The sequence below is a fragment of the Talpa europaea genome (genome assembly GCF_964194135.1).
Source record: "Talpa europaea genome assembly, chromosome: 7".
Lineage (NCBI taxonomy): Eukaryota > Metazoa > Chordata > Mammalia > Eulipotyphla > Talpidae > Talpa > Talpa europaea.
The window spans coordinates 102,418,879-102,445,480 of NC_140074.1; the positions used below are offsets into that span (position 1 = coordinate 102,418,879).

The following is a 26,602-nucleotide window of genomic DNA, read 5'->3' on the forward strand; positions in this document are numbered from 1 at the left end:
GGGGCAGGATTCACCAAAGACACAGTGGGGAACAGAACAGGCTGGCTGACTGAAATATGCTGCTTAGGGGAGTAGTGGGAGAGACAGGAGAGGTCTGCTATGCCATGTGGGTCACCTCCCTGGCCAGGGATTGAACTCATGCTTCATAGTGCTGAGACCTAACCCCTTGCACCACCAGGAAGGCCCCTCTTCTTGTATCTTACTATATGCAGCAAGGAGAGATCCGACTGGGGTTTCCACAGTCTGCTTAAAAATCTCAAGTTAACTATCCAAATTCATCACAAATGATCTACCTAAAATTCAATTTGACCAAGAAGCACTACAATTCAATTTGACCAAATTCTTTTTTTTTTAAAGATTTATTTATTTATACAAGAACTGGGGTACAGGTTAGAGGCGCGGGAGGGTGAGAGAATTCACCAGAGAAAGCATGGAGCCGAACAGGCAGACAGACCAAAGACACTGCTAAGGGGAGCAGCACGAGAGGCAGGAGAGGTCTGCCATGCCATGTGAGTTTCTCCCTGGCTGGCCCGGAATCGAACATGCACTGCAAAGGCTGCAGACAGCTTCACAGTGCAGCACTCAACCCACTGCCCCACCGGGGAGGCCCAAATTCTTTTTTTTTTAAGATTTATTTTTATGTATGCATACAAGAGCTGGGGTACAGGCCAGAGGTGTGGGTAGGGGGTGGAGTGGGGGGGGTGAGAGGATTCACCAGAGACAGAGCAGGGAACAGAACAGGCAGATTGACTGAAATACACTGCAGAGGGGAGCAGTGGGTGAGACAGGAGAGGTCTGCTGCGCCATGTGCATTGCTCCCTGGCCGGCTGGGGATTGAACTTGTGCTGCAGAGGCTGCGCATTGCTTCATAGGTTGCATGCTAACCCCTTGCGCCACCAGGGAGGCCCAATTTGGTGAAATTTTTTGTCACTTCATAACAAGGATCATCATCCTCCCAGTTAGCAGTAACATATCCCTTATTTCTACCTGAGGCCTGTCACATTAGAGGTAATCAGACTGTAATAGTCAAGAAATTACTATTTGCTGGAGAATAAATATGATTCAGGCCCACAACCAAGGGGCAGTTCCAAGCTGTGTTCCACCAGGGTGGGGACTAGGGAAGTTTTAAAGTATCAAGCAGGGGGCACAGCTTGAGCTGAGGTGATTTGTTTGAAATTTGGCTGGTAAATATCTTCAAACTAAATGCTGCAGTGTGAAGTCTTTGTAATAATCAAAACATGGCCTTGCTGTTTCTTTCTAAATATCCACAAGGAGATGCCAGGGTGTCACTGTTCTTAGGTAGTCATTGAAAAGGAGAAATCAGTGAGTGAGTGTTTTTCATAGTCACCAATAGGGAATTGAGCCTGGCTGCTGACTTACCATTTAAAAGTGGCAATATGGCAGCTTAGAAACAAGATGGAATCTGCGACTCAAAGTACATTTCACAAGCCTCACCAGAAGCTCCTTTAATGTCAGTATTTCTACCAAAAGTCTCTTCAAGGCACTCGAGCCTTTTTCTATCATGTACCTCAAAACTCCTCCCCAGTCTCTACTTATTACCCAGTCCCAAAGCCACTTTGATAATTTTAGTGATTTTTCTATAGCAGTGTCCACTCCTGTTTTCAATTGCTAAGGTTATCATACCATACCAGTCAGGGGGGCTTAAATTTATTTTCTCACAATTCTTGAGGCTGGAAGTTTAAGATCAAGGTGTAGGCCGGTTTGGATTCTTCTGAGGCCTCTCTCCTTGACATGTAGATTCTGTCTACACTGTGTCCTCACAAGGTCTTCCCTCTATGTGTAGACCCCTGGTGTCTCTTGGCCCTAATCTCTTTTTTTAATGGTTTATTTATGCATACAAGAACTGGGGCCAGACGTACATGTGTGTATGTGTTTCTGTTGTGTGTGTGTGTGTGAAAGGGTTCACCAGAGACAGGGTGGGTAACAGAACAGTCAGACTGACTGAAATACACTACTGAGGGGAGCAGCGGGACAGACAGGAGAGGTCTGCTGTGCCATGTGGGTTGCTCCCTGGCCGCAGAGGATTAAACTGGTGCTGCAGAGGTTGTGGATAGCTTCATAGTGCCATGCTTAACCCCTTGTGCCACCAGGGAGACCCTACACGTTTCTTCTTAAGAACATTCCTACCCTAGGCAGCACTCTATCTGCTCACCTGTGACTATGCAGGTGCTTCTCTTCACCAACTCTCTCCCTCTGCAGGGCAGCAGCTCCTTCCTGCCCATGACCCGTACCATGCCAGGACTTCTCTTCACTAACCTCCCTCAGCGCAGGCAGCTCTCCTCAATGCTGCCTGCAACCATGCAGTCCTCTCTCAGCAAACCTGTGCCTTTGGCTTTTGTAGGCCTTTTGTGTTTTTTCCAGCATTCCAGCTTGGCGACCGGGTGCAGGGTAGGCAGGAGGCCCTGGCCCTGCGAATGCTGACTCTCAGGGTTCTCTGGGCCGGAGCAGTGCAGGCGGGGGTGGGGGGTGGGGTGGGGGGGGTGCTGAGTAGCCGGGGATCCGGGGCTGAGGTGGTCCCCAGGAAAGGGGGAGGTTCCCTGCCCCACCCAAGGGAGGGTGTAGCTGAGCAGGAAGAGAAGAGGATGCAGAGGAGACTGAGGAAGGAAGGAAGCAGGATGGAGCCAGAAGGAGACCTGGAGGAGGCACATGGAGCCTTGAGACACGTGAAGAAACTGCGCTTGTCTTTTGGTGGTGGGCGGGGTGACACAGATGTGGGTGAGACCTGTGGGGAGGTGTAGGGTAAGGTAAAAAATCAGGCTTCTCTGCCCTCCCGCCATCAGGATAGATGAGGGAACCCTGTGATCCTGAATGCATGGAAATGGTGGCAAAAAGTGAAAGGGGGGAATTGCTAGGGGGAAAAGGATGTCCCAAAGCTAATTCCATACAGGCTTTGTGGACTCCACCCCCACCCCAGGCCAAAGCCAAAGACACTGGGAACTCCAAATCCCATCCCCACCAAAGGGAAGGTGGCTGGGACCTGAGGGTGGGGTTAAGCAGCCAGGTTGGTATAAAGCCAGACACATGGGCTTTGGGGTCCCCCATTTTGGCTCTCCGCCAGCTCGCAGCTCTGAGAGTGCCTTTGGGTTTCCAGGTCGGCGGATCGGGTAGGACGCATTAAAGACCTGATTTCCCTATTTTCTCCCTGAGTTGTACATTTTCCTTATTTCCTTTTCCCTTGTAAATAAACCTTTTATTAACCTTTTGTGTGTGTCTGTAGTGGAGTATTCATAAGTCCCTTTTAAGCGCGCGGGTGAGGACCCACAGCCAGGAACCCATTTAATATCCGGGCTGCTCTATAACAGCTACACCTGTGCTAAGACTGTGCTTTTAAGGGTGGTGCACGGGGACGCCGGTAGAAGCCGAAAGAGAAGCCCGAAGCAGAAGCAGAGAACGCCAGAGAGCCCAGGTAGAGTGAAGATTTGCTGGGGGCTGGGAGGACTGCCAGCCTCCCAGCCAGCACCCCTGCCTGCCATATGCCTGGTGAACCCCAATAAAAGACCTGCAAAAAACCACTGAGGACTCTGACTGCTCCTTTACCCGGTCTGCTGGATCAGAAAACCTGCACTGTGTCCTGTTCCTGACCTTATAGGAGGTGACAATGGCAGCTTTTATCTTGATTTTGATTTTGCTCTTATCCTTCTGGGCTTGTCTGGTTGTTTCTGACCCTTTTCTGTGGGTCCCCACTGGAAGACGCTTTAGACTTGTGGCAGGCTTTGGGGCCTTGCTCTGGGCCAATCCCCTATGGATGGAGTTTTACCCATGAGGGGATGGTTTGCAGGGTTTGGGCTGCCCCTCTCCCTGCCCTATAACAACAGGAGAATGAAACAGCAGAGAGAGCGAAAGAGTGAAAGAGAAGCCGAGACCACGAGAGCACGCCAGAGAGCCAAGAAAGAATGAAGACTTGCTGGGGGCTGGGAGGCCCCAGCCTGCTGTGTACCTGGTAAAACCCCAATAAAACCCTGAAAAAGCCACTGAGGGTTCTAGGACTCCTCCTTTACCCCGTCTGCTAGGATCATAGATATCCTGCCCTGTGGCCCATCCTGCTGCTACAGGGCCTCTCACCAGGACAAGTCTTGGTATGAGGAACATGCTGGGAAACCAGTATCTGCTGAAAAGAACAGGCAGATGTTCTGTTCCCCACTCTGGCTCTGGTGAATTCTCTCACCCTCCCACGCTGCTTCTGACTGTACCCAGTGCTTGTATAAATAAATAAATAAATCTTTAAAAAAAAAAAAAAAGCAGGCAGACTTTATGGCCAGATTAGCATAACCAGCTACCTTAACAGAAAGTTAAGTGAGAACAGGACATAGAACAGCAGAGATAAGATGCTCTGATCAGTAGGAACAATGGAACTCCCTAGGCAACAGTCCCTATTCACCCCCCTTAGCTTGTGCTAGACTATTATGCATCCCCAATACACATCCCCACCAGTACATTCCTCCGTGTATTTGCCCACCTTCCCTGAACCTGATCCTCAATAAATATGAGAATGCCCTTGAAAGGTGCTGCACTTCCTGGAGGTATTGGCCCCTCTAGGTCTCTCTACCACCCCCAAGCTGCTGCCCCAGAGGCAACTCATTCCATTGCATTTGGTATACTGCCATTGGTAGCTTGAAATTGGTTGGAGGGGAAGTCTTTTAGAGTGTAGAAATCACAAAATCCTACAAAGCAAAGCAGTTCATGAAGTCTCTCTTGCTTTTTCCTTCCTCCCTCCTCTTCCTTTCTACTCCCTATACATCATATTCTGTAGTCCCCAATCTGCTCTTTGTGGACAGGCTAGATTGCAAAATAATCCTACAGCAAATATCCATGTGCACAGGCTTTGTTTCATCTTCTCTCATGTAGTTGCTCCCTTAGGAAAAGGTGAAAGGGAGTGCTCAGTTGCTGGGACAGTGAAAGCTTCACACCTTATTTGGTCACATAGGGAACTTGACCACAAAGGGCAGGTACCCTGGCTGGAATGATCCCTGGGTCCTTTCACATAGTGACCCTGGAGGGCAGGACAGATGGTGTGTTCTGTTGTCTCAGAGCCAGTTCTAGCTTGAAACAACAATCTTCCCCCTTGCCCTACTGTCTCTCCATTTCTCCACCCCTCAGCCAGACATGACTGCCTCCTCCACTTGAGTGAGCCTATGTAAGGTCATGGTGCACACAGGCTACTTCTTTTCCGTTTTATGACTTCACAGATGGTCTATGCTGGAAAGTGTCCCATGTGCACTTAGTAAGAGTGTATTTTGCTATTTTGGCTGGAGAATTTCATTGATGTATTAGATCTAGTTGATTTATAGTCCCATTTAAGTAGTCTATTATCTTTTTGATGCTGTCGTTATTGTTATTGAAAATGGGGTATTGAAGTTTCCAACTATTGTTGAACTTTATTTCTCCCTTCAATTCTGGCAGTTTTCCCTTACTGTGTTTTGGGGTCTATTCTTTACTGCATATATGTTTACAATTGTATCTTTTTGATAGGTTGACTTTTTAATCACTGTTTATTTCTTGTAGTAATGTTTATCCTAAAGTCTGTTTTGTCTGATATTAACAATACAGCCACTCCTGTTCTCTTTTAGCTATATTATATATGTATAGAGTATCTTTTTTCCACTTTTCCATGTGACTCATTCTAAAGTGAGTCACTTTAAGTGCAGCTTAACCATGGTATGACAAGTCAATGCAGTTTGGTAAATAGATCTTATCAAAGCTCTGGAATCTATTATATGCTTCTACATGTATAAAACACAGAAATAGGCACAAGTGACCTGTACTAACAGTCTGAGTTATCCCTGTGAGATGGAGTGGGTACAGAGAGCATGGGGGCTTTGGGGGGTCACCCTCATTTGCTTCTCATCTAGATGGTGGCTCAGTGTGTTCAGTTTACAAGAATCTAGTCAATGGATGCTTTTGCTTGCACTCTTATATGTATGCTATACTTACCTCACAAACATGTTAGGGTAAATAAAACAAATCCTGACTCAAGAGGGAGATTTTAAAAAAGGGATCTTGGTATGCATGAGTGTATATGTGTATGAGATCATTGATTCCTCTTGTTCTTTCTTCCTGGGAGGCTCATGAGTGTTGTGTTCACAGTATCCATGTAAGGAGTAATTTTCTGTGGATGATGTACTATGGTATTGCTACTTCCTTCTTAGAGAAGGAACTGTGTAAGTGGGAGTGCCTCTTCATACCAAGGACTTGGGCTTACAAAAAAGTAGGTTCACACCACCCCCCATGGCGCAGGCGGTTGAGCACAGTGCTGTGAAGCTGTCTGCAGCCTCTGCAGCGTGGGTTTGATCCCAGCCGGCGAGATACCCACATAGCACAACAGACCTCTCCTATCTCACCTGCTGCTCTCCTCAACAGTATATTTCAGTCAGTCTGCCTGTTCTGCTCTCCACTCTGTCTCTGGAGAATATTTTCACCGTCTGGCCTGTACCCTGGTTCTTGTGTGCATGAATAAATAAATCTTTAAAAAAAAAAAGTAGGCTCATAGATGAACCTACTTTCCATAAGAAATTCACACATAGCCTTTCCAGCTCCACTGTTTAAATATGGTTGAAAGCACAGAGGCCCATTCCTGCCAAAATCCCATGCTGGGTAATATCAGAATGTAGGCTTATCTATTGTCATAAGAAGCTCCCATGGGCAGGAAGCAGAACAGTGCCTTACAATACTGGCAGTCCCACTGTGTGCTCCAAAAGGAGCTATCTCGGCGGGTCAAGGAACTTTGTAGCTGCTGGTCACACAGCTGTGTTCACTGAATGCAAATCTGGACTAAATATGAGGATGTGAGTACTTTCCTGATGCAAATATGCTGACTTGAAAGACTCCCCACAAGACAAAGTTTTCAGCTGTGCAGCCCAGCATTCCAGATGTTGGTGATGATGATGGCAGCAAGAAGCATATTACCAATACTCATCCACTGAGCACCTGCTGCACGCCCGACATAATCAGGCTTGAGGTTTCACCACCTTGAGCAAAGAACTACTACCCCCAAATTACAGAAGGGAAGCTGATGCTTGAAGTTGGTAAGTCTGCTACATCCAGAGACTAATTTAACTGAAAGGCTATCTCCACGCCAGTGCTATTAGCTGCAGCTCTGGAAACCTGCTGGGTAGTGGAAGTGAAAATCCTGCAGTGAGTTGAAGGAGGTGTTAGGCATAGGGAATTTCCCTCTTGGTTAGGAAAACTGAGCAGGAAGCTTTTCAGTACTGAATGTCCCTTCCCACAGGTTCCTGGGACGCCACCCACTTGGGAAGCTGCCAGTCCATCCCTGAAATGAACAGTCACATGCGTGAGCACCCAGAACACACAGGGGATGGCAAAGGCCTTTGCTTCTGTGCTGGTATGAATCAAACATCCCAGCGGGCGGGACTGTGTCAGGGTCAACAAATGTGCTGTGCTCATGGTGGAAACCAAGGACCAGGTGATGTCCCCTCTGAAAGGGATCAGTCCTGTCTGGATTACTACCAAGTGCCCTCTCCTCTTGGGGATCTCCTCCAAGTCAATTGCAGGCTCTCTTCTCAACCCCTTCCAGGGGCTTGTTGCAGCAATGTGGGCCAGCAGAGGAGGAAGATTCTTTCCAACAATTGAGTTAGAAAAACAAGCCTCTTTTGAAAGTTTCAAACTGAACAAGGATCCAGGCAGCTGCTACTAAAGAGAAACAGAAATCATCAGAGGGAACCCTGGCAGGGACACAGAGGCCGGGGGAGATCAGGTTCAAGAAGGCATTCTGGGAGATGACAGGGCCTCAGATGGCCTCCCAGAAGGAAACCCTGAGGTTTGGTGGTAGGCACTCAAGTCTGACTGAGGCTGTCAAGAAGGGAGTGAAAGAGCATCCCAATATTTACTGTCACCTCAGCCATGGTCTGTTCCCATGCAACCGCCAAAATGGGTTCAGAGTGCCCATGAACACATTCCTTAGTTGAGAAAACAAGAATTTGGACAACAAAAGATTGGCATCATTCAAATCCTTGCTTCCTAGTCAGGACAGCATAGTAACAGTGTGCCCTCGCCACCATGCTGCTGGGTGCTCACGACATCTGATGCAGCAGTGCCCTCCTCACACATCCCATGATGGGCCCCAGAGTGGATTCCTGCTCTCAACACCATCAGTACCAATAAATGCTTGTTGTTGGAGATTCTGGAACTGAGGTGTGTTGTTGAATCTTTAATCACCTAGGCAGTTACAGAACATAAACCACATGCTTTGTCTTTTTATTATTCTTTATTTATTGGTCCTACCAACGCGACCCTTTACCCAGGCCCTCTGTTCCTATGTGGGCTGGCTTTGCAGACATTTCTGCCATCTGCCTGTGTTTCAAATTGCGACTGATTTCTCCTTCTTATTTCTTTCCCATGTTCTGCCTCATTTTTTCACAACCTGAAAGCATTTTTGTTTGGGTCTGTGTAAAGGTTCCTTGGCAGGAGAACATGCATATGCTCTTAAAATAAAGACAACATTCTGACACTAAGTAATGCACAGAAAAAAATACAGTACTCAGACATCATTGCAAATAAATACCCCGTACAGATGAAGTTATCGTAAATGTAACATTTCTTAAGAATCAACACTGTAAGAGAAGGTAAAAAAAGGGGCCCCTACATCTAGGAATAAGAAATGCTTATTCCAGGAAACAGAATTCTTTTTTATTCTTGCTGCTTATATTATTATTATAATTTACCCTTTATTTTGGAAGAGAGAGGACACTTTTTCTTCTTCCTCTATGAGTACCAATTTGACCATTCACCCAACTTCATTCAGCAAATCAGTACAGGATGCAGACCTGATTTGCTAAGAAGCTTCAGCGAGTTCTGTTTCCTGAAATTAACAGTGATTAGTTACACCAAGCAAGAGAATATATAACATCTCTTTCTCACATTTGCAAAGAATACTATGGCTAGCCCTCACCATGCTGACGAGGCCAACATTGCTGGCCCCCCTGCCACCCTGGCTCTTCACAAACGTGGTGTGTTGTTCACACAGCTTGCTTAACATAAAGTCCATTTGGTTCCCAAAGTACACTCAATATTTGTGTTCACTTTCGTTTTCTCAGCCCCTGAATTTGCAAGGATCTGCACAGTAAAGAATCACTGACTAACAGAATTTTGCACAATTGTTGTTTTCTTTCCCTCAATGAAGATGCCCAGGTTCAGGTACGAAGGTGTGTGCCCATTCACACCTATTGGTCCACACTGGCCTTCAGCATTCCCAACTAGTTCTTCACGGTCCACGTCAGAATAAACTACGCTGGGACACCTCCCTTAACTGATGAAGGCACTACTGGCAATGGTTACTAGCAAAAAGGTGTTGAAATTAACACCCTAAAAATCGACTGTAGAATTTTTCTAAGTGTACCACAATTTGGCACAACAACCAGAGTAACAAAACAATTCCAATTTGGAATTTCACTGGTACAGTTGTATAAAATTCTGTTAATCAGTCATGCTTCACAATGTCCTAAAACCCAGAAAATTCTGGAATTTGTAGGTAATACTACTCATTCAATAATTTATCTTTTGTTTTCAAGTGCCTATTACTGTGTAACCAGAGCAAAGGTCAAGTTTTCTTCTTGTTACATTGAACTATTCCTAAGAATAATAATAATACAATATGAAAAACCCCAGAATTGGAATACCCTGGATTTCTTAATGAACATGGCATTAAAAACCTGTAATTTCAAACATGAACCATAATGCCGTATAATCTAACAGGCTGCTGAACCACAGCGTGGACACGCTAGTGAGCGCCTCGCTGGCTTGGCGAAGCCTTTATCTAAGCAGCCTAGAGCTACACGCACAGAGGACACACCGTGCCACGTGCCCATGTCAGACTAACACATTGGGAGCTAAGACAGAGGGCTATAGGACTGCGAGACAGACCATGGCATCTGAGACTGTCCCTATGCAAGGGGTTAAGGAAGCAAATATAATATCAAAGTATCAAAAGTGCACAGGTTGATCGGATAAAAGGAGTATCTGTGACAGGGAGACTCTGTAATGCGAGTTTCTAGTGGGTTCCTAAGTGAGCCTGTGGTCGCTGTGAAGCAGGTTCCTCAGCTTTTGTACAAACACCTTTCCGAGAGCAGCTCATGGCTTCTCAACATTAAAGCTTTTTTTCCTCTCCCATTAAAAACTCGGGAATGCTATTTTGAAAAGAATTGCAGTGGTATATCCAAAAATGTTTCTAAGTGGACTTTTGGACCGCCCTTCCTTCCTCTGCGTGGGCCCACGGGAGGGGAGGGGGGCTGCAGTGTGACAGGGCCGGTGGCCGAGTCCTCCTGGCAGCTACTCTATAGCTGAAAATGGGAGAAAACAAGACAACATTAGAACTGGTCATCCGTCAAACAGCAGAAGCCCCACTGAGCGGTGAGGACCTGGGCATGTTAGTTGGCAGAGAAGAGGTACCTGCATGTATTAGGGGGGCTGCCGGCCTAAGTGACTTGTGAAGACCCCTTACAAGTAGAGAGAAGCTGCAAGTCAGACTGGCAAGGAGGGCCGAGGAGTGTGTGGAATAAGCGAATAGCCATGCCCCCGAGTCCCGCTTGCGGGGGAGGATTGGGGATACCTGACCCTTTCTCAAGTGGAAGAGAATTCAAAACTGGGTGCCTGTCAACAAAGTAGACCCATAGCCAAGAATGGGGGCACACAACTTGCATCTCTCTGATTCTAAAGGCTTCCCAAATGCAGACGAGTCTGCAGTATCCAGAGTCGGTGGGGACAGAGATATGCTTGGGAAACAAAGGGAAGGGTGGGCTGAGGGCTGGGGGAGCCAGGGTGAGGGGCCACAGAGAGACAAGGACAGGAGTCCTTCAGGAGGGGCAAAGGCAGGGGAGAAATATGAAAAGTTCTGCGTCCTAATGTGTGAACTCAGATGGCCTACTCGCGCATTGTGTGGAAGCAGCCCCAGGAAATGAAAGAATCTCAGGTTGCCTTTCCTGTCACTATGTGGAACTGCACTAACCAGACTCACATTCCTCCTGTGCATGCGCAAACCAGCCTGGGCCCAGGCATGGCTCCTTCCCAGTACTGGCTGGGCCCTTGCTGCAGTATACAGCCTGCCATTTCAGCCCAACCACCAGGTTCAGAATGGGGATATCCAGAGCCCTGTCTCTTGTGGACTAAGCCCCTGGGAAGAAAGCCTGAAAATGGGCAGAGGACAGAGAAATCTGTCCTGAAAGCTGGGAATACCCTAAGTACAAAAGGATGGCTTCCTGCTGAGGGCAGAAGTCTGGTCAGGCACTTGGAAAGTTTTTCTCACTAAAAACACCCCAGGCCCTGGGCCTGTTAACTGTCACCTGACGGGCCACCAGACAGGCATGCAAATCCCGGAAAGAGAGGCCAAGGCTGTGAGCTCTGGTCTCGGGCATGGCCAGGCAACCTGTGCCAAGCCAGAGTGACCAGCTCCCAATGCGCATTCAGCTAGAGGATTCAGCAGCTTAAGGCTGCTCTTTCTCTGGGTCTGATGGGAGAAACTGTGTACTCTTATCCCAGATACAATTTGCAGTGAGATGGTGTAGAAACTACAAAGTAACTCTCTGTGAACTGTCAAGACAGACCATCCTCTGAGGCTGCACCTAGGCCTTAGGCCAGAACCTCTAAAGCTGCCTGCTGGGTGCTGGGGTGGCCTGACTGCACAGATACATGCAGGGACATGCAGGTTCAGTTTGGGTTCTGAGCCCCCTCAGGAGCCAGCAACATCCAAGAAGGGATGCCTGATTTCGCCAAGGACTCGGGGTTTCGACCCCACCTTGACCCCACCTAGGAGAGCAGATGCTGTGAAGGGTGTCCCCAAAGGTGAGAAGCAGACACAAAGCTCGCGTGTCCAGGTGAAGCAGCGCTGACTTGGCTAGATCCTTCCCTCTGTGCATTAGTCATGGTTAAGACCAGCCTAGCACTGCGGTCCCGCTGCTGCTGGGTTAGTCGAGAAGCAGACAGGTGACGTGCAGCACATTAGCTGAGCGTGAGGCTCTAATCGCAGTAAATGTTATATTTCTCACTGCAGAACACCTGGGTAGCAAGCCCGGAGCTTTCAGCCCTGTTGCTGGCACAGGAGCAGGCGTGACTTACGCTAGGAGTGCTGGGCTTGGCCTTGGGGGTGGCCTTGGTGCGGCCCCGTCGGGCCTGTTCATGGTCCAGCTCAAGCAGCTCTAGACGCTGGGTCAGTGCCAGCTTCTGCTGGATGGCCATGCGCAGCAGTGAGTTAAGTGTCTTCTTCTCGTCCTCAGCAGCTGCCAGCTGTCGCTGCATCTCATCCAGTTGTGTGATGTACTCATCACACCTGCAAGCACAAGAGGCAAAAACATGTTAGAGGACTGAAAAGCCTGGTAGTAAGTGGATGCAATGTGTAGCCCTGTCTCAGCATCTGTTTGTGACAAGTGCCCCACCTATCTGGGTATAAGTGCAGGGAGAGAAATAGCCACTGTGGTCTGTTCATGAGAACAGTGGCCCTGTGCTGTCCCTCTACAGAGCTAATGACTCAGAGGTAAGCAGGTCTCGGATCTTGCCTCCAAGAAGGCAGGTCTTCAAATGAAACAAGTTGGAAAGAAGGCTTATATAACAGGTACTCAGGGTGCATCCAGTGGAAGTCTGCAACTTTCTTTCCCTGTCTTCACCCCTCCTCCTATGTTGTTGAGAAGTGGGGAGTGCCAGGTATCCAGATGAAGAGAACCACACCCGGAGCTGGGTAGGACCTGTCTAACTAGAAGCTCCAGCCTCCACACCCACATGGGACATCGTGGGCCAGCTGTCCTTCCAACACCTGCCAGCAGAGGGCGCCATATCCCTCTAGATACATAAACACATGGAACCAGGCCTGTATCTCAGTCTGTATGTATATGGGATTGTTCAATTCCTGATTGACCATCAGGAAGGGTAATGAAACTTGCTGCCCTTCCCACCAATCACAACTGGCAGAGTCAGATGAGGAGCACAGGACTTCTGTGGATTCCTTCTGTAGCTACAAACCTAACTCTCACCCAGTTCTGGGAGGCAAAACCTTTATTATTGTTAATGATTGGCCCTTCTGTAACTGACCATCATGCCAACTGGACGGCCTACCCCCACCACCTGTCCCCCACTGAAATTCGTACCTCCAATTAAAGCCATGAGGGCTTATCCTCTAAGCCTAGGACTTTAGCCTCCTCATCATATAAGTAAAATGGAGATAAAACTGGGCCCTTCTTGGTTTCTATGAAGAGAAATGGAAAGTCCTTCAAGACCCCTGGGCCCCAAGCAGCAGCAGAAATAGTAAAAGAATCATGGGACACTGAAGTACAGCTTGGCTGGGCCCCAGTACATCCAGCTAGCTTTGACATCCTTGCTCTTGCCCTCCACAATCAAATTACCTGGTGGCAAACATGGCGCGCAGTGAAGAGAAGGTGGCTGCATCCTCCTTGAGTGCCTTGAGCTCGTTGCGCAGCTTCATCATGGTCTCAGTCACCATGGCCTTCTCGTTCTCGTACTTGCTCTTCAGGTTGGCAAGGGCCACTTCAGCTGTCTAGGGTCAGAGATGCACAGGGAGTGCACCTCAGTGAGTGTCACAGGTTGAGAACCCCTCAGTGGGGTCCCCGCTGTTCTAGGATCCCCCCCTTAACACACCAACCCCCACAGGCCAAAGCCTAGGCTCTCTACCTACAGCAGCAGGCCTACATGGGATGGTTGCAGGCTTGAAGCAGCCTGCAGGGTCCCCAGGAGGAGGACAGGGGAGGGAGTGGCTGGCGTATGTGGATGAAGAGCTCCCTGACCCCGTTAGTCCCGGAGTATGGGCCTACCTGCTTGTTGGCCTTGAGCACCGTGCGCAGTGTGGTGATCTGCTCCCGCTTGGTGCTGAGCAGAGACTTGAGTTTGAGGATTTCCTCCATGAGAGCCTCCCGGTCCTTGTCAGCAGAGGGGCCCAGCTCCTGTGAGGCCAGACGCTGCCGTGACAGCTCTGTGGTGCGATCCACAGCAGCCTGCAGGTGCCTGATCTGGTCTCGAATGATGGCAATCAGGTTGTAGATGTTCATGGGCTCCCGGCGTGGATCACTCAGAGGTGAGGGCAGTGAAGAGCCTGGTGAGGGGCTGTTATCCCCAGGCCCACCCTCTGTAGCTGGTGGCCCCTTAGGCAGGATGGGCGAGCGGCGCCCACGAGCTTCAGGACCCTCACGGTAATAGTCCAGCACAACACGGGTGGGCGTCTCGTTGTTACACATGCACACGTGGTGGTACAGGTTGGCCAGCTCTTCACTGAAGGTCACTAATTCATCTTGGGCCACACTCAGGCTGCCCTGTGTCTCACCTGCGACATCGCTCACCTTCTTCAGCTCTGCCTGCAGCCGTGCCAGCAGCTCACGGTCCTGACGGCTGGCTTTCTCTAGCAGGGAGACCTTTTCCGTGAGTGCTTGGCTCTCAGCCTCATGCCGACCCTTCTCTTCAGCGTGCTGGGCCTCACCAGCCTCATGTGCATTTTGCAGGGCCTTCAGCTGCTCCCGGAGCTCACTGGCCTCTGCCAGGGCCACACGGTACTTGCAAGCCAGGATCTCAGGTCCATCGATGTCCACCTCATAGTAGTCACCATCCTCATGGCTATCACGTTCCTTCTCACTGTCCAGGGCTGTCCGACGCTCTTTGCCAGCCTGCAGGCGCCTCAGAGCACTCAGGTTTTCTGTGAGGCGGCTCACTTCCTCACATTGCTCTGACAGGGAACCCCGTGCCTGTTCCAGCTGCTTCTGTGTGTCCTGCAGTGTGGCCAGGAGGCCCACTTTCTCCCGCTCCATCTGCAAAGGCACAGAAAGGTTCTTCATGCTCCAAAAGGTTCCTAGACAGTCCTAGCAGAAACTCTGCCTGAATCACAGATGTCACCAAGCATGACATGCCTGGTATGACACGCCTGGGTGGGTGTCATGTAGTGGGCCATCAGGGAGGGAGATCTTTCTTCTTCCCAGAGTCTTGGGGATCTGGTTGGGTCACTCTTTAGACACAAGCAACCTAGGATTCATGGTGTCAACCCTAGGGATCCATTCAGTCTTGGGGCAGGAAACCCTGAGGTGACAAATCTATAGGCTACAATGGGGAGACTGCATGTGGGCACTAAGGAGGAACACAGAAAACCTCAACAGCAATCAAAACTCTAACCCCATGATCAGAAACCAACTTCCCTGCCACCTTCACCCGTGACACTGCAGTTCCAAGCATGGCAATGATGCAGCACCTGAAATAAACCTAAGGAAAAGGTTCAGGACGGCATAGTGAGTGCTGCCCCAGTGGCCATTAAGGGGGGTAGTTTACTAGGATGTGGATGTCCAGGATTATGAGGAGATTCAGGAGGGGGGCCCTCTTACCTGCATCAGTTGCTGTTTCAGCTTCTGGATCTCAGAGATGTTGAGCTCACTGAGGAGATCAGACACAAGGCTGGGGGATGGGGGCGCCAGGCCATCCTTGGAGGGTGTGGAGGTCTTGTTGTCTGATGGCAGCTTGGCCAGCCCACCATGCTCAAAGCCGTTGGCCAGGCCCTCAGTGTCCTCACTGAGCTTGAGTCCATCCAGGGAGACATGCAGATGGCTGGTGTACAGGGAGTCATTGATGCTCATGTAGTGTGACAGCTCCTTACGCAAGCTGTTCTTCTGCTCCCGCTCTGTTTTCAGTGTCTCCAATGCCTCCTCCAGCTGCCGTTCCGAGATCTCCTTGAGCCGGATGGCGTCCTCCAGCTGGCTGTTAAGGTACTCAGTTTCCTCCTCCAGACGCTTGATCTCATGCTTGAGGCCTTCAAACTCCACCTAAGGAGGAAAGACCAACAACTGCTGGGCCTGACCATGCGGCTGGGGACAAGTGCCAGTCTGCTCACTCCATGGCCGGGATGTACACACGCACAGGCTCTTAGCACAAAGACACAGCACCCTACACACTACATGCCCACCCACATCTGAGACAAGTGTACCTGTAGTATGCATAGGGCAAAAGCCTGAGACTTGCTCAGAGCCAGTGATACTGTGGAAATCAGAATGGACACATCGATGCTACAAATTTCTTAGGTTACTTACTTCCACTGATGTGGGTGCCGGGCTGCTCACAACACCCTTACCAGAAACTCCTGGGTTGGGAGAGAGAGAAGCAAAATTCGTACTTGCTGAATTGTATTTGCAAGTAGGCCAGGAAAGAGCAGACAGAAATTGGTATTTGACACTTCTTATTCTGGGCCTCCCTGGTGGCCCAGGGTTAAGACTCAGCACTATCATGCTGTCATCTCTGCAGTCTGAGTTTCATCCTCAGCCAAGGGAGCTAACCCACCTATGGCGCAGCAGACCTCTCCTGTCTTGTGTGCTGCTTTCCAAAGTAGTATATTTCAGCAAATCTGCCTGTTTTGCTCCCTACTCTGTCTCTGGTGAATCCTCTCAACCCCCGCATCTCTGGCCTGCAACTCAGTCCTTGTATGCATAAATAAAAATAAATCTTAAAAAAAAAGTTAAAAGGGCCTCCCCGGTGGCGCAGCGGTTGAGCGCTGGGTTGCGAAGCTGCCCGAAGCCTCCGCGGCACCGGTTCGATCCCCAGCTGCTCCCTGGCCACCGGAGGAGGGTCCCTCATGGCGCGCAGACCTCTCCTGCCGCCTGCTGCTCCCCTCAGCAGTGTACTTCGGTCCTTCTGCCTGCTCTGCTCCCCGCTCTGGTGAATTTTCTCACCCTCCTGCTCTGACTGTACCCAGTGCTTATATAAATAAACAAATCTTTAAAAAAAAAAAAGTTAAAAAAAAAAGCACTTTTTATTTTGTAGTATTTGTCAAGAAATAAATCTCTCAGAGGCAGGACTGAGCTAATCTGCATGAGTTCCGGTCCCAGGAGAACCCCAGAGAGGGGGCTATACTCTACCTAGAGACACTAGGGCCCAGGGGCAATAACTCTTGAGCCTTGGTTCAGAATGCTGTGTGAGACTACTGATGAGCACAGAGTCACAGTTAGCTGGCAGGGCAAGCCTTGAAGGGACTGAGTGCCCAGAGTTACCTGGGTATCCTTCTATAGGAGAAAGTGAAATTTCCTGTCTAGTCATGAGTGGGGACAATTCTCTTTATTCCTCCTATTACTAGGCAGAAGTTCCTCAAGGGGGGATGAGTCCAAACTACTCCTTAAGGGCCCCCAGCTGCACACTACAATTTCCACATCCCCTCCATCCTGCTTCTTTCCAAGGGTTATCCACAGTTCCAGGACAGCAGAGAGAGCAAGGGAAAGGAGCAACTGGCAAACCTGAGACAGCAGGAGGGATGGGGATGAAGTTAGACACCAGTCTTGGGTTTTTGCTGTCACTTCTTTTTTTTTTTTTTAAAGATTTATTTATTTATACATACAAGAACTGGGATACAGGCCAGAGATGCAGGGGGTGAGAGGATTCACCAGAGACAGAGTGGGGAACAGAACAGGCAGACTGACTGAAATACTCCACGGAGGGGAGCAGCGGGCAAGCCAGGAAAGGTCGGCTTCTCCATATGGGTTGCTCTCTGGCCAGCCGGAGATCAAACTCATGCTGCAGAGGCTGTGGATTGCTTCATAGTGTGGTGTTTAACCCCCTTGTGCCACCAGGGAGGCCCTTTTGCTATCACTTCTTCATCACCTTCCATTTTTGGTGGCGGGGTGCCTTGGCCAGGTCAAAGGTCAGCTAGCACTAGCAGATTTTCTTGGTCTTCGAGGGTCTGGGCCCAGCTGTTGCATCCCAGTCCATAGCAGGTGCGTGAGGGAGACTGGGAACACTTCTCACCACAGAGACCTCAATTGAGGGAGGCAGGGACTGTGGTCTAGAGCTAGCCCAACCCCTGCTGGCTGGCTCTACTCACCTGGTTCTGCCTGAGCACTGACACCTGTTTCTGCAGGCTGATGTTTTCCTCCTCCAGCTCCGAGTAGTCCTGCAGCAGGCGGGCCTCCCGGAACTTGTACTCCTTGATGTCATCCCGCAGGCGGCCTCGCTGGATCTCCACATTCTGGTTGATCTGCCAGCAAGACGGGAGTGATAGTGAGCAGCCATTCAAGGCCAGCCCCATCACCCCTGGGACACAGGGGTCTCAGTGAAACTAGGCTTGTTGTGGTGGTTGGGGCCCTGGGCAGTGTGGTGTGGGGGTAAAGTGGAGGGTCTCTGCCTGCCTGACCTACAGTTTAAAAGTTGTTCCTCCCTCACATATTACTGGTAGGATGAGGTGTCAGCTCTGTGGACGGAGGTCAACAGAGAACTGCCAGCTAATGCACATGTCCTTCCTCAGCACATACCCCAGAGATGAGAAAACATATATCCCCACAAAAACTTGTGCATAAATGTTCAAACAGCACTCTTCACAAGGGTGAAAGGTGGGGATAGCCCAGTGATGAACAAATAGACAATAAGTGGTCAATCCATACAACGGAATATTCAGCCTCAACAAGGAGTGATGTGTTGTAACAAGCATGAGCCCTGTAAACATGATTATTAGTGAGAGAAGCCAAACACAAGAGGTCGTGGATTGTGATTCCACTGATACCAAGTATCCAGAGCAGGCATATCCAGAGATGGTAAGTTGAGGAGTGGTTGCCAAAAGGGATAGAGAGTAGCTGCTAAAAGTTTTCTTTTGAGGGTGGTGAAATATCCTAAATTGGTTTGGGACAGTGCACATATGTGTGAATATACTAAAAACCACTAAACTCTACACACCTTACGTGGTGAGTGGTAAAGTGTATGATCATCCCCATGAAGATGTTAAGAAACAGTCCCGCTTTCAGTGGCCTCCAGAATTCAGATGTCATGCAGGGAAGAGGCAATCGTAACCAAGACTGCCAGGAATTCTCAACCTGCAGCCACCGTGGGCCAGGCCTGAACCATCACCTCAGCCCTGGAGACACGTGGGCCATCCAGCATGTCGTAGGATGTTTAGCTGACCTCTGCCTGGATGAAGCTCCTCCTCTGTTGTGCCAACTGAAACTGTCTCCAGTCCCCTAGGGACTGATTCATCCCTAGACAAACTATCTCCCTAAATGTTCCCTGCTCTCATCACTCCAACTGGGCACCCTCCCATCTGCAAAAGTCTGATGCCCCCAGGCAGGGCGACTTTTGGACAACTGGCTCACCCTCTGGCCCTACAGCTAGCTCCCTCTCTCTGCAGCACACTGCTCGCCACTCCTGCTTCTTTTTCTCATGATCCTATCCACAGCACACACTATGAGACATGAACCTCAGATTTCATGCAGGTACATACAAAACAAAGTAATGCTGGATTGGCAAAATGAATTAGGACCAAAAAGAAAGAAAAGACAAAAGAGCAAGCCACAGAGAGGGAGAGTTGTCATTTATAGTAAGCCCTCCTGACAAAGCTTACACCATATTGTGTCGAGAGCTGATGGGACAGTAAGTTACCAACAGGAGGAAGCAGGGCCACCAAGAAATCAAATTCCTTTAAGTAAGCAAAAATAAACAAAAATGACAGCAAGTGGCAATGTGAGGAAACACAGACTTGCTTCCACTTATCTGGAGAGGCAGTTGGAAATCCCTGACAGTTTCCCATACAACCTGTCACTGGTGTGGCCCTCATTTAATATCCCGGGAAAAAAATAAATGTGGATCCTGGTGGTTCATTTTAATGTCACCTTGGCTAGGTGATATTTGGTCAAACACCAGTCCAGGTGGTGCTAGGCAGGTATTTTTTAGATAAGACTAACATTAAATCAGTCAACTTAAAGCAGATTCCCTCCTATGGATGGAACTCATCCAGACAGCTTAAAGTCTTAAGAAAAAACCACAACCACAACAAAAAACAAAACCCGCTGAGATTCCCCTAAGGTGGGGAAACAGAAGTCTTGAGCTGCAACACTCACTCTTCCCTGGTCTCTAGTCTGTGGCTCCAACCTGAAGATTTTGGACTGCCCATCCATAAACATGTGAACAAATTCCTTATAATAGTGTGTGCACGCTCTTCCTCTCCCTCCCTCTCTGCAGCACACACGTGACACCAGGCACCCACCCGCTCCAGACCCACCACTACCCTGGGCTCATGACAAAATACCCAGCTTTCTCCCATAGGTTCCTGCAGCCCAGGTACCAGCACCACAGGCTTGGGTGGAAGGGACTCCTGGGGCATGTGTGGTCCACCAGGATGGGAAGTTCATCTGGAGGACCCCAACTCAAGCCCACCTGCTAAAGGGCAGCCACATTGCTTCCCAGAGCAAATTCATGATAGCCCAGCATGTGTACAGCATGCCTCTGCCTGCTGCTGATGGATCTCCCGGGCTTTGCTACTCTATCTGCAAAGTGGGACCCAATGCCACCTCCCAGGACAGAAGCCGGCCAGGTCTATCCACAGAGTACACAGGTCAGGACCCCAGAGTCACCAGATGGGTGACATTGGATACGCAACCAAATCTTTGGCCTCTCAGTTTCCACAACTGTGAGATGAGGGAAGTAATCAGATATGCTAGGGTCACCAGAGAAGAGTTTTGGGGCAACTGAAACACTACATACTGTCATGAACAGAGGCTGCAGGATCCTCCCAGCAAGGGAACAACAGCCTTGCTGGTCATCAGAGGAGAAGGATGGCTGGGGGCTGGGTCAGAGGGCATCAGTCACTTAGTACAGATGGTGGCAACACTGGTACTGGGAGGCAGACACCCTCCTTGTGAAAGGGGCATCTCCTGGGACAACCCTGGGACAAGCCTATGCCATGTCGGGCCTAGGCTGGCACTTGAACTGGGAAGGCAGCTGGCATTGTGTCCTCACTATCCAGACTCCTCAGCTGGGCCAGAGCCGTGGGAAGATATGTGGGGTAGGGACAGAGTCTGGTGACAGTAGGGATACTTACTTGGACTTGGGTATGAACAGATGGTGCTGGGGAGTCCTCCACCCCAATCAGGAACCTAGAGGGCCTCCATAGCCCTCAGAGGGCAGAAGAGGCTAGTGGTGCTTAAGGAGGGCAGGCTTTCTCCTAAAGTCCAGAAGAAACAGCAGGAACCCCAGTCCCACTTCCTGCCACCCAAACCAGAAGTCAGCAAGCCCCTGATAGCCCTGGACAGACCCTCCTGGGAGGAGGTCAAGGGGACACAGTAGGCTGGCACAGTGCCTGCACTAGCTTTTCCTGAAAGGTGGGGCCTGGTAGCAGCTGAAACAGTCTCCCCCTCAGCAAGGTCAAACCCATAGCCCTGAGCAGAGCAATCCTGTGGGAGGAAATGAGATCATACACCCAGCTCCAGGCCTCTGACAATAGCCCATCCCCTGGAAGCAAGCCCAGCTCTTGCCTGGCCACAGGCTTCAGCAATATCTGACCCAAACAGGGGAGTGGCTCCCATGCTGCTGTCAGCCCCCAGGCTCCACCCCAAACCTCACCAATGACCTCTGCCAGCACTCAGGATCCTGACCACAGCTCAGAACCATCTGCCCATCTGTTCACCTGTCCCTGCAGAGAGTGGGTCTCCCTGCAGCCTGGAACAAAGTCCCTTGCCATTTCACAGTGAGGACCTGGTGGAGGGGTCAGATCATAGGAACCCTGAGGTCATGGATGGTAGCTCATACAGATCTTCTAGCCACACATGCTATCCTGTCTGCTGCTGTCCCACCACATGGTGATGGCAGCCCACCCTTCTCCTGTCACTGCTGTGGCTCTTCTCTGGGGCCCCCTCCACTAGGACTCTGGGAGAACTGGCTTAGTGTGGCACACTGGTTACCTCCTTCAGCTCCTGGGCCACAGAGGTCAGGCGCTCATTCTCAGATTGTGTGTTGGTGAGTACGTTGCGCAGCTGCTTCAGTTCTGTTTGCAGCTCTAGAACCTTCCGCACATAGTACTGTTCCTTGGAGGCTGACTCCTGGATCAGACTTTCCTCCCGGCTCTCGCCATCCGCAGCCACCTTCTTGTGGTTTGTGTGTGCCTGTCCGAATGCCTGCAAGGGAGACCAGATGCTTGTGAGAAGGTGCCTGGACCCAAATGCCACCCCACAGCCAGATACCATGAGGGGAGATGGATGCCATGTAGCTAGTGTGCCAACCTGAACACAGAGGGAGCTAGATATAGAGCAAGACCCCTTAGTGGTATGTGGGACAGGAGGCCCCAGTTGCCATCTCTGCAATGCAGGACCACCTTTGCAGTCAGGGCCCCTGCCCCTAGGAGGAGGGCAGGAGAGCCTCCAGAAACACCTGACCCAACCAACAAAGAATGAATGCTAGAAGCTGCCCACACATCACCCCATCTCTCCTTCAGGGTAGGGAAACCAAGGCACAGGGAGGCGGGTGGCCACCCCAGATGGAGTCTGCCCTTCTGGATGCCAGATTCTAACCCCTCTATCTCTACCCATTCTGGAAGAACCTCCATGCGCTAGAAGGCTAGAAAGATGGGTGCCAGGCCAAGCTGGTGTGCAGGGGACTGGAGCATGACCCAGGACGCTTAGACCAGCCCAGACAGGCAACCATGCAAACCTGAGAAAGGAGACCCCACCTGCTTGCCCAGGGCCCGGGGTGAAATTGGGAGGTGAAAGTATCAAAGGAAGGAGAACATTGTTACCCCAGAACAGCAAGGGTTGAAGAGACCATGAGGTGAGATGCCCCTTCCCTCCCACAGAGCAGGATGGGACCACGAGGCGAGTCATGGTGTCATCACTAAGCAGACTTTGAGGGATCATCTCTTTCCAGGGGTCCCAGATCATGGAGAGAACACAATGAGAGGGTTGCCTTTATCTCTTAAAAGAGAAAAGGAACTTTCCACCTTTCACTAGATGGAGTGACGTCAAGGGATTTCATCTAAGAAAACAACTGGGAAATGCACACGGCAATATACAAGATGTTACTGAGCAGGACTGTTTCTGACATGAAAAACAGATCATAGAAAGTGACTCATTTCTCTGCCAACAGGAATGGCTAATGGAGCAGGGTCTGGACTGGGGCTTTCTCCTGTGGAATTCCTGAGGCACAGACACCACAGCAGGCCTGCTTACCAGGGTCTCTCAAACCTGCAGACAGGCCTAAGCAGGCCAATTGAGCAAGCTGTGCCCATCATGCTCTGGCTGGCACTAGACAGCTCACGAGGCATTGTATCACCATCACAGGGATGCTAAACACTGTGCACTACCCCCTCCCCTCAACTACCCACAAGTTCAGGCCTGCCAGCCTCAGCCTGAATCTTCACCTCCGCCCAGTTTCCAGCCTGGGGCCCATGAGCACCTGGGCAGCTTTTCAAAGACAGACTGATGGAGACTTGACCTCAAGCCAAGATGAGACCATCCATAGGAACTGGATGTCCTTTCTTGGTGGAAAACTGAAAAATAACCAGAAAATTATGAGACTACACAAAGACTTTCAGGCCACTGGGCACCAGGTAAGGAGAGGCAGGACTCAGGTGAGTTCCATGATGGGTCTCCCAGAGGGAAGCTGCAGAGAAAGCAGGCAGGCAGAGGCAGTGGTAGCCTGTACATAAGAAGGCCAGTGTAAGCCTGTGGGTCCTGAGGTCAGAAATGAGGAACCAGAGGGACTGAGGGGCAACTCCACCACTCACAAAGGCAGCAGGTAGAGCTGGCTAATGCTCGTGTCCAACCAACAAAGCTTAAGGGCAAAACCTGGAGGGATCAGGCTGTTTCCAAGTAACTTAACTACACCCCAGAACAAAGGAGAACACACCCAGGAGTAAAAGCACCATCTCCCAGCACTGAGCACTGGCACCTCGCCCACTGCGGGGCAGCAGGCCAGCCCACAAGAACAAGGCAAGTTTAGAGGGACACAGTGATAGGGCTGGATGGAGCAGGACTGGTTTTCATGGAAAATGCTAATGATGGAATTCCAACATGTGAGGTGAGAGGTACACAGGATGGGACCAACGCAAAAGAAAAGATGAGTAAACATGAAGAAATGGCAATAAGGCTACCAAAAACGAAACACATGGGATGGTTCAAGGAGGCCAGCCCACGGCAGCTGGAGGCTCCAGGGAGAGGAAAGAGGTACTGAGAAAAAGTATCTGCTGCAAAACCTCCAGAGTTGATAGAAACCCACAAATACTATCAGCTTGTCAACCCCGAGCACAAGAAATATGAAGAACATATTGCCAAGGCACACCACAAATTGTTTGAAACCAGTGATGCAGAGAAAATACCAAGATCAGTCAGAGAAAAAAAGGAAACGCTGTGACAAGGAGTCTGTTTGACAGTAGAGGACAGGGGCGCAACACCTTCAGAAAACCAGCACTGCTGTCAGTGAAAACTGCTCACAAGCTAAGGTAAGATAAAGACTCCAGACACACAACAGCTGAACAAATTCATCACCAGCGGAACTGCATCATAAAGTGTTAACTAAAATCCTTCAGGCAGAAGAAAAACAATCCTGATGGAAATCTGGATTAACAAGGAGGAATGAAAAGCACCAGATATGAAACCATGTGGGCAAGCAGAAAAGACTTTTTTCTTATTACTAAAATCTTTTCAAAAAATAATTAACTAGGGGCCTCCCTGGTGGCGCAGTGGGTTGAGCACAGTGCTGTGAAGCTGTCCGCAGCCTCTGTAGTGCTGGTTCAATTCCCGGCCGGCTAGGGAGAAACCCACATGGCGCCGCAAACCTCTCCTATCTCGCCCGCTGCTCCCCTCAGCAGTGCTTTTGGTCCGTCTGCCTGTTCTGCTCCCCGCTCTGTCTTTGGTGAATCCTCTCACCCTCCAGCGACTCTGGCCTGCACTCCAGCTCTTGTATAAATAAAACAAATCTTTAAAAATAAATAAATAAATATAATTAACTAAAGGCCTTCCTTAGAGGCGCAGGGGCTAAAGTCTCAGCACCATCAAGCTACTGTCAGCCATAGTGGCATAAGTGTCCATCCCCAGCCAGGGAGCTAACCCTGGCGCAGCAGACCTCTCCTGTCTCACATGCCTACTGCTCCCCTCAGTACTGGATCTGTCTCTCAGCAGATCCACCTGTTCTGCTCCCCACTCGGTCTCTAGTGAATCCTCTCATCCCCTGCACCTCTGGCCTAGACCCCAGTTTGTGTAAATAATAATAAAGTTCTTGTAACATGAATAATAAAATTAAATCTTAAAAATATAATTAATTAAAGATTCAATGCAATTCCTATCAAAATTCCAATGACCTTTTTTTGCAGAAATGGAAATTCATAAGGAATTGCATGGAGCCCAGAAAAACTAAAATAACATTGAAAACAAAATAGGAATTCAAGAGGCCTCCCCGGGTGGCGCAGCAGTTGAGCGCTGGGTGAGGGTCCCACATGGCGTGCAGACCTCTCCTGCCACCCGCTGCTCCCCTTAGCAGTGTATTTCATCAGTCTGCCTGTTCTGCTCTCCGCTCTGGCTCTGGTGAATTCTCTCACCCTCCCGCGCTTCTGACTGTACCCAGTGCTTGTATAAACAAATAAATAAAACAATAACAACAACAAAACAAAACAAAAAAAAAAACAAAATAGGAACTCAAATTTCCAATTTCAGAATTTCAATCAAGGTTATAGTGATTAAAAACAATATGGTATTTTTCTCTTTTTCTTTTTTTTGGCTTATTTCGCTGAGCATGATCCCTTCCAGTGCCATCCATGTTGCAGCAAATTGCCGGATGGTCTCACTCATAGCAGGAATCTAGAAAACTTAAATAAGGGACCAGGAAAATGAATAACTATAAGAAAGTGAAAATCAAAATCAACAAAAAACTATGAACCAGAGACACTTTTAGGGGGGCGGGGGTGGGAGGGGAGGGATTGGGGTCAGAATGGGGGGCTGCAATTGTATGGGGAATATAACAATAAAATTTATAAAAAAAAAAAAAGTTATGCATGCTAAATTATTTTCCTTACTGTTTTAGTGAACTGAACTGACTTTTAATAAATTACCATAACCATATTTTAAACTAAAAAAAAAAAAAATATGGTACTGGACAGACATAAGCACCCATGGAGCAGAAGAGTGCAGAAATCAGCATCCACATATGTGGTCAATTGACTTTGACATGGGCACAAATATAATTCAGTGATGAAATTGGGCCAAAAGGAAACTCATGTGCAATATATAATGAAGTTGGAACTGCCACCCCACACAATACACAAAAATTAAATCAAAATGGATCAGAGACCAAAATGTAAGAACTGAAACTACAACTCTAAGAAGAAAACACAAGGCTAAATCTTCATGACCTTGTCAAAATGAGCAACAGCAAAATAAAATGGATTTCATAAAAAAAATTTAAATTGTCTATCAAAAGACAATATCAAGTGAAAAGACAAACTGGGCAATAGGAGAAAGCATTTTCAAATTTCGTATTTGAAGAAAGTCTAGTATCCAGAACACATAAACTCCTACAACTCAGCAATAAAAAAAGAACCTAATTTAAAAATGGGCCAAAGATTTGTCTAGACAGTCCTCAAAGAAGAGAGACGAACGGCTTAACAAAGCTCATGAAAAGATGCTCAACATCACTAATCATTGGGGAAATGTGTCAAAACCACAACAAGAACACCTCACACCCACAAAACAACTGAAAATCACAAAGCTGGTAAAGACGTGGGAAAACTGGCACCATCACATATTGCTGAGGTGCACAGGTAAACCTTTCTCTAATGCATGTTTTATAAATTGAAGATTTGTGGCAACCTTGCATGGAGCACGTCCATCAGTATTATTTGTCCAAAAACATGTCTCCATGTCAC

The 26,602-nt window shown here is 49.1% G+C and overlaps 1 protein-coding gene across 1 annotated transcript in view; it reads right to left on the reverse strand.

Moving 5' to 3' along the window:
• Nucleotides 1-11,985: 11,985 nt before the first annotated feature.
• The window catches only part of BICD2 (BICD cargo adaptor 2), a gene marked incomplete at both ends in the record, with an annotated part of 33,418 nt that continues 18,801 nt past the window's right edge, over nt 11,986-26,602 (reverse strand). The window contains 6 exons of the mRNA XM_084238816.1: nt 11,986-12,295; nt 13,362-13,513; nt 13,788-14,771; nt 15,336-15,770; nt 17,813-17,965; nt 21,654-21,866. Of these exons, the coding sequence (XP_084094942.1) occupies nt 11,986-12,295; nt 13,362-13,513; nt 13,788-14,771; nt 15,336-15,770; nt 17,813-17,965; nt 21,654-21,866 (2,247 nt within the window). The remainder of the gene's footprint in view (nt 12,296-13,361; nt 13,514-13,787; nt 14,772-15,335; nt 15,771-17,812; nt 17,966-21,653; nt 21,867-26,602) is intronic.